General features: G+C 50.3%; 2 protein-coding genes across 5 annotated transcripts; one reads left to right on the plus strand and one right to left on the minus strand.

The window, feature by feature from the left end:
- Positions 1-37: 37 nt before the first annotated feature.
- On the plus strand, positions 38-2,026 carry LOC310691524 (fertilization-influencing membrane protein). Of its 2 annotated transcripts, none has more exons than XM_083471374.1 (4): positions 38-184; positions 1,183-1,326; positions 1,686-1,773; positions 1,914-2,026. In XM_083471374.1, exons 1-4 carry the CDS (start codon positions 91-93, stop codon positions 1,939-1,941), a joined length of 354 nt encoding a protein of 117 aa, XP_083327500.1. In that variant the 5' UTR covers positions 38-90; the 3' UTR covers positions 1,942-2,026. The 2 variants fall into 2 exon arrangements, with proteins under 2 accessions (XP_083327500.1, XP_083327499.1); XM_083471373.1 differs by having other exon boundaries at positions 76-241.
- Positions 2,027-2,228: 202 nt separating this feature from the next.
- On the minus strand, positions 2,229-13,995 carry TLCD3B (TLC domain containing 3B). Of its 3 annotated transcripts, XM_083472957.1 has the most exons (7): positions 13,648-13,995; positions 10,746-10,863; positions 9,648-9,781; positions 6,704-6,787; positions 4,111-4,330; positions 3,848-3,943; positions 2,229-3,707 (listed from the first exon to the last, which is right to left on the minus strand). In XM_083472957.1, exons 2-7 carry the CDS (start codon positions 10,800-10,802, stop codon positions 3,396-3,398), a joined length of 903 nt encoding a protein of 300 aa, XP_083329083.1. In that variant the 5' UTR covers positions 10,803-10,863; positions 13,648-13,995; the 3' UTR covers positions 2,229-3,395. The 3 variants fall into 3 exon arrangements, with proteins under 3 accessions (XP_083329083.1, XP_083329085.1, XP_083329084.1); XM_083472959.1 differs by lacking the exons at positions 9,648-9,781; positions 13,648-13,995; XM_083472958.1 differs by lacking the exons at positions 9,648-9,781; positions 10,746-10,863; positions 13,648-13,995 and adding an exon at positions 7,978-8,909.
- Positions 13,996-14,951: the final 956 nt, after the last annotated feature.

A 14,951-nucleotide genomic window follows, 5' to 3' on the forward strand; every position in this document is an offset into this window, starting at 1 on the left:
CTTGGCTTTTAAGTGAAGGAGTGTTGGTCAGAGATGGGAGGCACATCCATTGTGAGGTCATAGAAAGTGGGTGTGGCCAGGAGAGCAGCTATGCTGAGCAGAGGGCAATTTCTGCTACTCCAGCTCCTGTACTCTTTTACAAATCTCCCTGAGCTGATCCTGAGTAGTCCTCGGCTTGTGACAGGTGAACACAGGTCTTCCTCCACTGGGCCTCCTTCCACCCCACTCATCCCCAGCAGCAGTGAGTGCTGCAGAAGTGACCATGGCTCAGTACTATTCCTTTCAGGCAGAAGATCCCAGGTTCAATATCTGCATCTCCTGTGAAAAGGGTCTGGAGTAGGAGATGATGGGGAAGACCTTCCAGCTGAGATGCTGGAGAGCTGCTGCCAGTTGGGGTAGACAATACTGATCTAGGTTTAAGGCTGCTTCCTAGACCTTGCCTTAGGAACCCTGGAATGTTTCATCTGGCTGTGTGAAGGGTCTCTCCACAGTATAATTTCGACCCTGGGCATTTCCACGCTACTCGTTTTAAACTGCTTTAATTGGAAGCCATAACAGGGAGTCCTTGGATTCTGATCTAGAAATATGTCAACAATCTTGCATTATTTTTATATGGCTAGAGATGGTTCCAGCCCTGAACCAACCAAGCTAAGGCCCTTTGAAACTACTTTACATGTTATACTTGTTGAAGTGATATAGTTACTGCCAAAATTCCCCATTACCACAGTAGCTTCCAAATAGGTTCTCAGTGGAGATTATCGTCCCAATAAGGTTCTGATGATGTTGGATTGCTGAGGCCTTTTTCCTTCTCCCCGTTCATCTTGCAGCACAGATTGTCGCAGGAAACATTTGCTCCTTTTTAACTTCCGCTCTTGCCCAAGCAAAGTAAAGGGCTGTGTGGGGCAACTGTTCGCGAGGCCAAAAGGAGTTTGCGGTGGGTTGTGTGTGGCCTAAATCAGGGCTACGGCAAAGCATTAGCGTTGTGTGGCTGGCTGGAAGAGAAATATTCGTTGTTGCTGCAATGCAAGGGCGTGACTGTTCGTGGAACAGGAAATTAGTAGCAAATGTTTCTTGGAAAACAGATTTTTTTGTGTGTGTGCTTGCGTTTGTAATGAGGTCAATGGACTAAGCACAGGAATGCTAAAAGTGCCCACTGATGGGAGGTGCTTTTGGGGCCCACAGCTCGTGCAGGAAACCCAGGGAATGCCACCAAGACGGATTTGTCCCAACATCAGCCGCTCTGGTTTGATTATCCCGACACGGATGAGAAGAAGATCCTTGCCGTTTACAAGCTCATTGGAGAGCAGCCTGAGTATATTCCCCCAAGTGAGTCCCCCTGCCACTCCTGTCTCTTGACCCTCTCTCAAACGCTCCCTCCCCAATAGCACCTGCAGGGGAGGGGGCTGAGCACAGCCTTTGCAGGCACCAGGTCCCAGCAGGTTTAATCCCTGGCATCTCCAGCTGAGAGCTGGGAAAGACCCAGGGTGCCAATGATGGCCTGAGTTGACCATATTAGGCTAGGTGGACTAATGGCCTGATTCCCCCTGCTCTATGCCTAACCTTTGCTCTCCCCCCTTTCCAGAATGATTCAGGGCTGCTTTGAGCTTCCTCCTCCTTGCCCTGTGCTCTAGCCTTGCCCTATTTCCCCATGACAAACCAACCCTCCTCTTCTCTGCCCCCTACAGGTTCATTCCCTCACCAGCTGCGTTATATCCTAGTGGGATCCATTATACTCATCCTGCTGTTCTTCCTCTATCAGATCATATCTAAAGTGTACGTGTCATTTTGGTCGGTGTACGTTATGCTGCAAGTATTCTCCCTGCTTCCTTATTGCCTTTGGATGTCATTATTTACTCCCACCTCCACGGATGGAATGACACCCCCTCCCCTTCTTCTTCTGCAATTTCATTCAGGATCTTCAAGAAGTCAAATGCAGGATAAATATCCAGGGGATCAGCAGACACGGCTCTGTAGCCAGCCAACCACCCTTTTGTCTTTTCCTCTGTTCAATAAAAGGCTATTGAATATTGAATAAAAGGCTATTTCTTTTGTGAGTGGTGTGATATGCCAATGGAAAATCAAAGGGGGAAGGGGAGCTGGGATTGGCAGGTTTTGGTTTATGGGGCACACGAGGGCTTAAACAGCAGACAGACCTAAGTTCAGGACTGCGAGCAGCATGTGGAAGGCTTAGCAGGGAGAAGTAAGAAAGACACACATTGGCCCTCTGCTGGCATTAGATAAAGGCTCCTTTAATACTTTTGCAGACCTCAGGTTATAAATACAGCCCGCCCACCCCCTATTTACAGCTGGATCCCTGCCCCATGGAATGGGCGTTCCTAGGAGGGAAGAGGGAAGAGGTTGGTGTGCCGAACAGGAGGAGGAGGTGGAGGCAAGAGGCTTGGTTATTGCTAGGTGGAGGGAGGGGTGGGTGCATGTTAGGAAGCACACCTCTTGGAACCTTCCCAGTGCAAGGGGATACATTTTATACAGCATTTGGGGGTTTTCTGGGCAGGTGGCATCACAGTAATACTGAAGATCACTTGCAATTTAGCAGCATCCAAAAATTCCAGGGTGTTTCCCTATCAGCTACCCTACAACAATTCCTAATTCTGCTGATAGAACCCCTAACAATACAGTGTGAGGAAATCCAGACTATTTCCCTGCCCCTTTTAATAATAGCTGTGATACTGTGACTCTATGGATAATAGTATAGAAAAGCCCCCGTTGTCTCTCTTCCCTACCTCCCCACCCCCATCACTAGCATCTCTCTCTCTTCCCAAGAAACAGCACCACCCCACCCAAATAACTGAGTTGTCTCCTTGCCTAGTATGGGCTCAGGTAGTCCTGGGGTGCTCACAGCATGGTGTGGAAATAAATAGCACATATATTATTTGGGGGGGGGGTGATTTGCGAGAGCCCCTAACACACTAGAGATGCCTTGTTCTTATCTTGCAGCCTCAAATAAACTTCGTCCGTGTACCCTGGTCTCAGCCCTCCTATATAACCACTGGCCTGAATGTCCCTCTGTAAAAGAAACATCTCATATATATATATATATATATATATATATATATATATATATATATCCCTTTGGTTTAGGACTCTACCCCCATCCCCACCCCCGAGGAGTTTCAAAATACTGAGTGTTGCAATATTAGAGGGCTGCCTTTAGCAAAGGAACCCCACACTGAAACCAAAGGACTATTGTCTTTGTCCCTTCCGAATACTTCACTGGAACCCCCCGCCCCCCGCAACGCCTTTCCAGGCCTCCCCAAATCCCCTTTGGCCTAGGAGCCCACTTCCCCAATCCATCCAGTCCCTCCCATACCCCAATAAATAAATAAGTTAGAGGAAATGTGGTCTGTCCGTCTGTGGCTGAGGAGGGAGAGGTATCATCAGTCCAGCACCTGCGTCTCTGGTCTGTGCCCATTTCGCAGCACCTGATCCTTGGCAGCGCCCTGGGAGCGGTATACGCGGAAAGCGCCACGGCATATGAGGCCAAACCAGTAAACCTGGGGCGCCATGAGGATGGCCGATCCCAAGTTGTACTCGGCAGGGATGGAGAAGGGCACGCGATAAAGGGGCAGGCCGGCATAGTGCCCGTATACCCAGTACATGTAAGGAAAGAGCAGGATCCGGCAGCAGAAGAATGTGATCAGCATGATTATCCCATTCACCTTATGAAGAAGGGTGTGTTGCTGCTTGTACTGTGGCAGGAAAGAAGAGGAGGGATTGAGAGGGCAGTCAGGCCACAACCAGCTCCCTCCAGGAAGCCAAAGAACCTGCCCTGCCCCGCTGGGTTCTCATTCCTCTCCCCAGAAAACCCACAGGATTGGGCCATACTTACCAGGATGAGGACTTTGCCGAGGCAGACAAAAGGGGTGCTGAGCTCAGCCATCAACATACAACCCAGGAAGAAATCGCCCTTGCCCTGGCGCCAGAGCTGAAGTGGGGGAAAGCAAGAAGGGTGACTTGTTGGGGGTGGGCGTTAGCAGCCTCCAAAGCACACAGCCCCACTCCTGCTCCATGCATCAGCATCCCATCCCATCCCTTCCTCGCCTCCTCCTCCTCCTCCTGTGGTCAGAGGTTCCCACGCCAGGCCACACTCACCACGGACATGGGGAAGCAAACCAGCACCATGAAGAGATGGTGGACCACCATGAGGAACTCCTTGTGCAAGTAGGTGCGGACGACGGTGCGCAGCGTCCGGGTGCCGGCCGACTCGTGCCCCTTGACCCGGTACTTGTGCCAGTGGCACAAGAACATGGCGTAGATGTCGTAGATGAAGTAGGGGATGGCAAACTGGGTGTAGGAGGAGGTCAGCCAATGCCTGCAGAAGGAGGAGAAAGAATGCTAGGGCAGGGGAAGGTTGTGAGCAAGACACAGTCCTGGCAGTGACTCAGCAGGGAATTCCAGCCGGGGGGGGGGGAGCAAGAGGAGGTGCCCCGCCCCCTTGGAACAGGCTCACGGCCATGATCAATGAGTATTGATGACATGCTGATGCGCTCTGCTCACACAAGGTCAATGAGAACAAAGCCTTGCCCATACCCCCCAAGTTCTTCCATTCCTGCTCTCACAATGCTGGGCTCTCTGTGGTTTAACAGCTCTCTGTTGTTTCTCCAAGCCACGCTGACCATGGCCATATCCAAGCTACAGGCTGCCATTCCCACCTCACCTTGTCCTGACATTGCCTTTCAATCCTGACCGCAGCCCCACTGCCACCCCCAGTCAGAACACCCTCAATCCCCTTAGATCCAGGATATTTTGTCTGACTACCGGCAGCGAACCATGCTTCCGACCTTGTGCTTATTTAGAAGTCCACAAGTTCTATAAAAGGTAATAGGATTAATGTAAATAAGTCCAGGACATTGGCCTTAATCCTATTCCATTTCAGGTGATAAGAGGGGAATTCAGGGACTGAAAAAGGTGCTTCTAGCCCTGATCCCTTTCCCCCTTCAGGCTGAGAGGAAGGCAAATGGAGTGCTGTTGCTTTAAGTCTGGGCTGTGACTTCCTTACTGCCACCTCCCCAGCTGACTTCTCGTCACTCTCCTCCCTCACCACTGCAGCCTGCCTGGGCATTTGTGCTGATGGCTCCATGCAAGGTGATTAGGCCAAATGCCAGAGAAGCAGCCAGGATGCTGCAGTGCTCTGCGGGATGCAGGGCCCAAGAGACGCTGTGGGGTGCTCAGCTTGGAGACCAAAATGGGGCAGGTGGGATCCAAGCAGAATTCAGATGGGGTGGAGGTGGAGGTGGGGGCACTGGTAGACGGTTTCTGTGCTACAGGACTGCAAAGATGATATCAGGAGCCCGGCATAGGGGTCAGTTAAGGGAATGCTTTGAAAGAGTTGAAATCTTGCCTACCCTCACCCACATTGCTTCCCAACAGGAGATTCCCAGTGCAAAGGGCACAGTGAGAGCATTGTAATGGATATACAGAAATCTGGAAACTCTTCTCTTTGCCCTAAGAGAATCCTCAACTCCTGCCTCTAACTGCCTTGCTCTAACCAGCTGGAGTTTACTCTCCAAAAGCCCAGATATCCAGCCTCCATATGATGTAACCTGCTAGAGCCCCCTCCCCCCTCTAGGGAGCCCAGGAATTCGTCATCACTGGTTGCCCAATAAAGCCAATTATGAATCCACAGAACGCAAATCAGCAGTAGAAACAGCTGTTGCTTTGGTCTAATCCCCTGCCCTGCTCTATCCTAGGGGAGAATTAGCACACGTGCCCCCCATTCTAGCCTGTCCTGGGGAAGGGACTAATCCCAGCTAAATTCATTAGCGTGAAATGAAGCAATCCTGATGGCAAAGCGAAAAGGGACGGTGGATTGGAAAAGGCCCAGACACATACACACCCCACACCTCTATCCCGTCCCTCTTCCAGGAGCTCTCTGGGTTCCTGCTGTGTCTATGGTCCTGCTTGCCCTGCAGAGCTGCCCTCTTGCCAAATTGGTCTCTGCAGAGACTGAGGTCTGGCAGCTGTCCTAGAATCCAGTGGGACTAGCGGCTCCTGCCCCTTTGCTCTCTCTCCAGCACACGCTCTGGGAATCCTCAACTCAGGTGCCCCATGAACTGCGTGGGACCTTGGGAACGTTTGTGCAAGAGGGAACTGCCCATGGTGCTGAACTTAGAAGCTGGAAGAATGAGGCTGGCATTTCTGCAGCACCATGGACAGCGCTCTGTGCCACACAGGCCAATCTGCCTCAGTCATTGCCATCGCTTTTGCCCTGCTCTCTCTTTCCAGCACCCCCTGTTGGATTTGTAGCAAGTGGGAGCAGCTTTCAAAAGCAGAGTTCACGACTTTACTCTCCAACTACCTTCCAAATGGCTTCTTATGGGGCGGAAACAGCAAGGCACTGTCCTCTTCCCACAAGCCACTGCTTCCACCACTGCTGTTCCCCACAGCACCTCCTGCTGGTAAGATTATTTCATTTCCTGTGCTGTGCCTTCCAGTTCCCTGTACTGACTTCTTCCCAGGCCTACTCCTTGCTGCACATCTGCCTGTAACATGTCACTGTCATCCTGTTCTAAATTTGGTGCCCATCCCGGTGAGGGTGTCAGGTTTCTCACTAGCGTGACCTTGCCAACACTCTGCTGGGCCGCGTTCAGAAAGTGAGGTTGGGAAAGGTGTGGGAGACACAGGGAGAGAGAGGTTACCGCACTGCAGTGCTGGGCTGGCATGCACACAGCAAATGCTGACTTACTGGTCGTCGATAACGTGCTTGCAGGAAGAGGAGACGATGTAGCCGACCGTGGAAGCCATGATGGCCTGCACCGAGGAGACAAACCTGTTGTAGGGAAGAAGTGGGAAACAAAAACAAAGTTAACTACCATTGCCTCTCTCTTCTCTTGGACTCAATAGTCTGCTCACCATTCCAGTTCTGACCCCGGGAATCCAGACCAGCAGACCTCAGAGCAATGAAATGCCCCATGGAGCTGATCTGGGCCTCCTCCACCTTGAGCCCGGCCAAGCACCTTCAAATCCATGCTCTTTGCCATCCCAGAACAGCTGCTATCTTAAGGTCATCTTAGGGGATCAGCAACAATTGTAAAGAGCCTCAGCTGCTCTGTGACCCTGACACGCAGCCTTGTCATGTGATCACCAGAGACTGCCAACCCTGGAGCAGCTTTTGAGCTCTTAGATATATTCACTAAGCAATGAGAGCAACCAGACATTCTGCCCCAGAGCACCCCCCTGGAAACACTGAGCAGACCAAGTGTCTTAACACTCCTGGAAAGCCCAGCAAACAGCCTTGATCTTCTGAAACACCCTCTTAACAGCAGATCCCCAGGAATCTCATCCCTCACAAGTCACAGACCTTGCCAAACCCTAACCCTAACTGTGGGTTCACCAATCTCCTCAATGCTGGGCTCCAAACATCTTGCTGAGAGGAAGCCTGGGTTTATATGGGCTACTGCTTCTATTGGCTGTCGTCGTGGGATAGTGACACCTCATCACCCAAGTTCAGCTGTAGCTCAGCTCTTGGTTCCCAATTAATATGTCCCAATCTCTCCTTGAGAAACCCAGAGGTCTGGCTCATGGTCCCAGGCACTCCACCTCTCCCAGAGAATCCAGCAGATCTGTCCCTCTGCTTCCTTGCAGATATGCCCACAGATCCACTAGGGAAAGCCACTTTGCAACTTGCTGCACCCATTCCAATCCCAACGGACCCAGGAAACCTGGCTCCCAACCCCGCCTCATTCTAGGACCTATTTAAAAAAAGAGCCTCATTAGAAAAACCTAGTTCATAGCCCATCCTCTCTATGCCCTTGTACCACTCCCCTTTCAAAGAAGCCTGCCCCTTTCCCTGAAGCCCTGGACCCACTGCTTTCACCCTCATCCTTCAAGAAAATATGGGAGGGAAGAGTCCTAGCCCCTCACACCTGAGGCCTGCTGGATGCCCACCCTCGCCTGATGCGGCCCACCCTCCGCTGCTGGACCCTGGCTGCATCCTCCCTCCCCTGGCTCCCTGGTTACCTGGCGGAGACGATGACCGCGTCGGCCTCCTCCCATCGCAGCCATGGCAGCCACTTGAGGCCGTTCTTGGACAACAAGAAGAGGCCGGGGAAGACAATGCCCCCTGCTACCAAGGCGTGAAACATCTCGCTCAGGCTGCAGGGTTGAGGGGGGAGGAGGAGGAGGAAGAGGAGGAGGAGGAGGAGGGGGCCACACAAATGGGGAGGGTCAGCGGGGCTAGGATCCCTCCAGGCGCTCCCCTCGAGGAAGACTCATGGTATCCAAGGGGGCGAGGGGGGGATGGAGAGGGAAGGGGGGGATGGCGGTGGTGTGCGGGTTGGTCCCAAGCAGAGCTGCTGTGACAGACAGAGAGACAGAGCCAGGGGAGGGAGGGGGAGCAGGGAGCAGCTGTCAGCACAGTGCGGGAGGGAACTTAAAGAGACAGTGGCCTGTGGTGTGTGGAGGGACTGGCGGAGGAGAGGAGCGGGCGGAAGGAGGATGCTGCGAGGATCAGCGCAGCCAAGAGCGGCAGCAGAGCCCGGGGACTGGAGACAGGGGCTGCTCCGCTGGAGGAGGAGGAGGAGGAGGAGGAGGAAAGGGAAGAAGCGGGTGCTGATAGGAGGGAGGCAGGGAGAGGATGCGGGTTGGGGCTGCTGGACTCTATAGGTGGATCCGAAGCGGGGAGAGGTTTGGGGTGGTGACTCAGAGCGGGAGGCTTGGGACAGGGAAGAGTGGCGGAAGGAGGGAGAGGAATCTGCCCATTCATCTCCTTCAAACCCTCACCGCAGCAGGGAGTCCCCTGGGTTTAGCTTCTGCCTCTTTTAAACTGGGAGAAGCTGGCTAAGAAGATTGGGGGTGGGGGGAGGGGGAGGCATTCCCCCCCATTTGCAGCTAATCAGGCAGCAGAATTAACCCCCTGAGTGCCAGATCATCCTTTCCCCTATCTCTCTCTCCCTCCCTCCCTCCCTCCCTCCCTCCCTCCCTCCCTCCCTCGCTTAGCAGGAAGTCGTGCTCACAGGATGATTTAGGCTAATCCTATAATCCCAGCCTGGTTTGTGAGGAAGGATCAGGTCTCTGATGTGGGAAATGGGAGGGTGGGGGGGGGTAGAGAGAGCGAGGTAAAATGAAGGGGGTGGGTGGGGGCAATTAACCCTTTCCGCTCCCAAAGCATTAGGGACTAATCCTCCAATAAAGCTCCACCTGCTGAGCAGGTGACCCTGATGTGACCTTTGATAGGTGGGTGGAAAGAGCCTGGCAAGTGCCTGTGGAACTAACTAAAGCAATACTGACACCTTGTGCTGGACTATAGGAACTGCAGCAGGTGGGTTTCCCAAAGAACAGAGGTGACCTGGTTTTATGAATTGCTTTAACCCATTTCTAAGGTGGGCCAAAGATATTATGTAGTCTTGAAGTGTGTGGGAGAAGATTACGTGCTCACCTACAAGAGCTGACTGGACTGGCAACTGAATCTTGCTTTGAACTTCAGCATAGGACTGCATCTCCACTATATCTGAAGGCAAGAGCACACAGGGCTCCGTCCTTCAACACCTCGTCATTGCTCCATCCTTCCCACCTTTCACCCCCATCTGATGAATGATAGGGCCATTCTCTCTCTCTCTCTCTCTCTCTCACACACACACACACACACACACACACACTAAGAGAATCTGGGTGTCCAGGTAGTCTCTCACTTGGCAGATACATAGACTGCATTGAGCTCCTCCATTTGCCCAAAGCGACGCAGAAACCGATACACTGTGTAGAAGAAGCTAGGATAGGCGGCCAAACCCAGGAGAAAGAAATAGGGAAATTCTATCTGCAAAAACTGGGAGTGGGAGAGAATGTCAGAAATTAGATTAGTCTCCTAACTAACAGAAGATTCTCCTCCAATAAAAAGTCAGCACATCACACTGGTCAGCAAAGTACAACTATTCCGCTGGTTATTTTGGTCACCCCCCCCCCTTACATATAAGTTATTGGAGGAAAGTATTGTAGTGGCTGGTAGCCATGACAGCTAAGGCATGGTGCAACAAGGCAAGCTTAGACTATGGAGTCCATGGTCTCCAAGGAACCACCTTCATTTGGAAATGTGCATTTGCCAACAATGCTGTGTTAGGGGCCCTTCTACTTATTCTGCTGAGAGGGTCCCCCCCAAAGCCCCACCCTGTTGGCATCAGTTGTAATGCGGACGTGGTTGCTCCACGGACAGAAGCAAGACACCTCTGCTAGCAGATGCCAAGAATAAAGGACAAGAGGGTCTCCCTGCTACACTCTGCTTGTGAACTTATTGAGCTGGATACAGGATGAAGGCTTGACAAGACCTTTGGCTCCATACAGGAAGGCAGTTCTTATTGTGCTCTCAGCCAGCCAGTTCATTGTGAACAAAGTATACTTTCTGTTAAAATGAATGAAGATTTTCACACTGCAACCCTATAAACATGACTGCCTAAGAAAGTAAGTCCCATGTACTTCGATGTGGCTTGCTCCCTGGTTACAGGATTGAAGCCTAAATTGACTTAATCAAAAGCAAGACTGGAGCATAGTAAGAACTGCCTTGCTGGATTGGACCACAAAGTCCATCGATAACTCTTACATTCCAGAGCTTTTCAATTAATTGTGCCATTATTTCCTGGGTCGTCCTGTCCTTCCCCTTCTCCCCGCCCCACTCTCCACCATCTGCTGCTGGAGAAAACTGAAATTTCCTTTGCTTCTGGAAGAGAGGAGCCTCTTCACTGGTACTGAAATCAATGAGGGACAAATGTGCACATATATGACCTCAACCAACTCACCTGTCCCCATGCCATCCTAGCAAAGACAGCAGTGGTCACAAATGACATCCCAACCATCTGCTGTCCTTCACATCTATGGAGGGTATTTCATCTTGGCAAGAGATCTTTCCCTAAGGGACTAATGAAGATGTAATTGAAATCTCACAGCTGAAAAGGATTCTACTTAAACCACATATTATTTCTTGAATATATTATTGATTTAATTTGTATACCACCTTGCCTACCCAAGGTAAAGATATGTTTTCACATTCCTCCTGAAAGTTAATAAAAATGGAAACTGGCACAGCTCACTAGGGATGGCATTCCACAACCCAAGTGATCAAATCGTACTGGAACCAACAACTGAGGCAACAAAGAGATGCATTTCCTAACAACCCATCCATGACCTAGTGGCTAGAGCAGTGGTCCTCAAAAGGGTGTGGCGTGTCACACAGGTTGGGCAGGAGAGGATGGCAAGCGTGGCAGGAAGATTCAAGGACAATCAATATTGTATCTGGGATATGATTTGTGTTCTTATGCATTGTTTTATACATTCTGGATGTCCCATGATCATACTATAAAGTAAAGGTAAAGGGACCCCTGACCATTAGGTCCAGTCGTGGCCAACTCTGGGGTTGCGGCGCTCATCTCACTTTATTGGCCGAGGGAGCCGGCGTACAGCTTCCGGGTCATGTGGCCAGCACAACTAAGCCGCTTCTGGCGAACCAGAGCAGCGCACAGAAACGTCGTTTACCTTCCCGCTGGAGCGGTACCTATTTATCTACTTGCACTTTGACGTGCATTCAAACTGCTAGGTTGGCAGGAGCTGGGACCAAGCAACAGGAGCTCACCCATCGCGGGGATTCGAACCGCCGACCTTCTGATCGGCAAGTCCTAGGCTCTGTGGTTTAACCCACAGCGCCACCCGCATCCCTTATATTATAAAGTAGGTGTGTTCTATGATATAAATCAAGCACTTCTATTTTTTGTTTTGTTTTCCAATGTGTTTCTTATCAATAAAAATCCAGTGTGGTGCAAGCAAATTATGATGATGATGATGATGATGATGATGATGATGATGATGATGATTAACTGAATTTATATACCTCCCTTTACCCAGAGGTCTCAGGGCAGTTCATACTTTATTCTGAAAGTGTTTCCCAGAGAAAAAGTTTGAGAACCACTGGGCTGGATTGTTAGACTCACACCATTCCCATTCCTTGATGAGGATCACTTAGGCTGGTCACTATCTCTCAGCAACAACCTCACAGGGTTGTTGTAATGATGAAATGAAGGGAGGTTATACCTGCCACCTTGAGCTCCTTGAATAAAGGTTTGGATGGAAATGTAATAAATAAAACATATATTCACGCCTGTGGGATAAACGCCACAAGACAAACATACGAAAAAAAGAAAGCAGCAGGTTTTATGCAAACACAGACACAATCCAAAGCTGTGCACTTTCCAATGTCATTGATCTCAACAGTGCAACCCTGTGTGAAATAGCCACACTTTAGGTTTTCAAAAAGGCCTGGAAAACCCACTTGGTCTATGTGGCACTTTCGTATTACTCCATCCAGTTATTGTACTCCTTTTGGCTGACAGGTTTGTTAAGGTTGTGGCTACATTCAATAAAGTAGAGGGAAGTTTCATATAGTATTTTATCTTTGCGCTATGATGAAGTGCACCTCTAGCATATCTGAGGTATTCACCAGTATATTTTTAGTGGCAGACCTGGAGTTGCATCCTTGCAGCAAGGCTTCTGCCCTCTAACCCAGTGGTTCCCAAACTCGCCCTCCCCCCGCCACTACGCGCCACGTGGGCCACATGAAAATTGGCAGACCGCTCTGCCTTTTGTAGCAATTTCAATGTATTGCACTAGATGCTATATGATTTTTAATTGTAATTTCAGACAAGCTGTAGACCACCTGAATGAAGTTCGTCTGGAAACCACCATTTGGGAACTTCTATAGGCCCCCAGCCAGCATAACTGAAGCACATCATTCTTTGGGCGGGGGGGAGTCTGATATTTGAAGATTTGGGCTGCAGTCCAACTCTTGAGTGGGTTAAGAATGGGCTGAGGAGGCTCTGCCACTGCTGAAATTCCTGCTGTCCTCAGTAGCTAGGACAAGACACCCCAAATGGAGCATTGGGGGCACAGGGTCAGGCAGAGCAAGGACAGCCAATGAACCGCTGGATATGGGATGGATTTGGTTCCCGCTGCTGTGCCAGCCACTCCAGGGTCCCTGGGGCCACATGGCCCGAGGTTAGGATTGCTCAGCTAGTACTTCTGAGTAAAAAACGCATAGTAAATTTCAAAACATTGGGGTATCTAAATGTTATTTTTTTCTGATTAGCAACCACTTAGTAACAATGAGTAAGTAGATCAGCGTGAAAACCTTTGGATAGGAACCAAAAAGGGAAGCTGTTAATCCGCTGAAGTTTCAGCATTACAGTGGTACCTCGGGTTACATACGCTTCAGGTTACAGACTCCGCTAACCCAGAAATAGTACCTCGGGTTAAGAACTTTGTTTCAGGATGAGAACAGAAACTGTGCTCCAGCGGCGCGGCGGCAGTGGGAGGCCCCATTAGCTAAAGTGGTGCTTCAGGTTAAAAACAGTTTCAGGTTACGAACAGACCTCTGGAGCAAATTAAGTACTTAACCCGAGGTACCACTGTATATCTGGGGGGGGGGGGGAATGACATATTTTCTACTACATAAATGAACCATAGGTGTCAATTTCATAGAATGGCAAGAGACCAACGAAGGTCATCTAATCGAACAGCCTGCAATGCAGAAACCTTTTGCCCAATAGCCCTGAGATGAAGAGTCTGCTGCTCTACCAAATGAGCCATCCAGTGCGAAGAGTGAAAATCCATTTTTTTACGAGAACGAGGCACTTAAATAACTAGCTTACCCACCTTCAGGAATATTAATGCAGCGACTTAAATATTTTCTTATGAAGGCAGACCTGCGTATATATTTAAATGACTCTTTCAGTTATTACATATGCACCGCCATCCACCTGGGCGCATCTGAGTAACTCTGCATGTCTGCTCTCCTTCCCGCCTAGTCCTGGGACTAATTAACGAGGGATGATTAATACATTTAAATTATTGCAGCAAATGTCTGCGCAAACTCAAATCGCGGCCTGCCCTCCTCTCTCCTGCCCTCTCTGCGCATCTATAACGTATTGCACGCAGCCCGCCCCATCCCGGGCCTAACTGCCCCTTCAGATAGTTTGTGGTTTCCGTGGCAACAACGAACCGCCAACAATAGTGGGGGCACGGGGAGGTGGAGGGGTGGAGTGGAGCGGAGCAGGAGATACGCTTTGCGCATGTGCACAGAGCTGCAACCCGTCTTCGAGACAGATGCAGGAAAAGTGAAGAGGGGGCAACGCGGTTTTTCTTGGGTTCCTTTCTATCTTTTTCTCTCCCTCCCACACCCCACCACCACGTGGGGGGGGGGGGAGGAGCGCTGCCCATAGCAAACAAAGAAGATCGCAGCTCCGTAGCCGAGGCTGTACGTGGGATCGGAGCCTCCACCCCAATTTCTCACCTCTGATTGCCGCCCCCCCCCCGCCCGATACAAAAGAAGAATTGTCATTTAGTGCGGAAAATGCGCTTAAAAAGGAAAACCCTGGCAACGCCAATGTAGCCCATTAATCATGCTCATTCTTGCGGGCTGCGGTACTGCGGGAGGGAAAGAGCGCTTTGCAACAGCCCTGCAGTGCCGCCGCCCCGTGAAATATTGTTGCGTTGGTAACAATAATTTGTATTGATTTGGGACTTTGCTATTGTATATAGGGTTTCTATTTCTTTCCTAAGCTGCTATGGGTATTCACTTGGAAGAGTAGAGTAGAAATATCCTAATACAGTAATAATAATAATAATAAACAAAACAAAAAAAAAAACCAAACAAAAAAAACCCGGGGAAGCTGTTCTGCAGCATCTCTGGTTTCTAGTTCCAAACCCTCACGCAAAATACCCTTCAGATTGCAGGAAAGCCGAATCTGCTTAAATTGTACCCCGAGGCGAGGCCAAATCCAGTGTTCAGGTGCACGCAAAATCGTGGGGCTTCGTCGAATCGCATGAATGCATGCAGATGGGTGGGTGTGCTGCACTTTGAAATGCTTAATTAAAAAAAACAACACAGAAGGACTCCCGAATAATAGTACGATCTCCTATTTTTGCTGCTGTTTATGGGGCTTGGACACTCCACTTCT

The sequence above is a fragment of the Podarcis liolepis genome (genome assembly GCF_965112155.1).
Source record: "Podarcis liolepis genome assembly, chromosome: 13".
In the NCBI taxonomy this organism is placed as follows: Eukaryota; Metazoa; Chordata; class Lepidosauria; order Squamata; family Lacertidae; genus Podarcis; species Podarcis liolepis.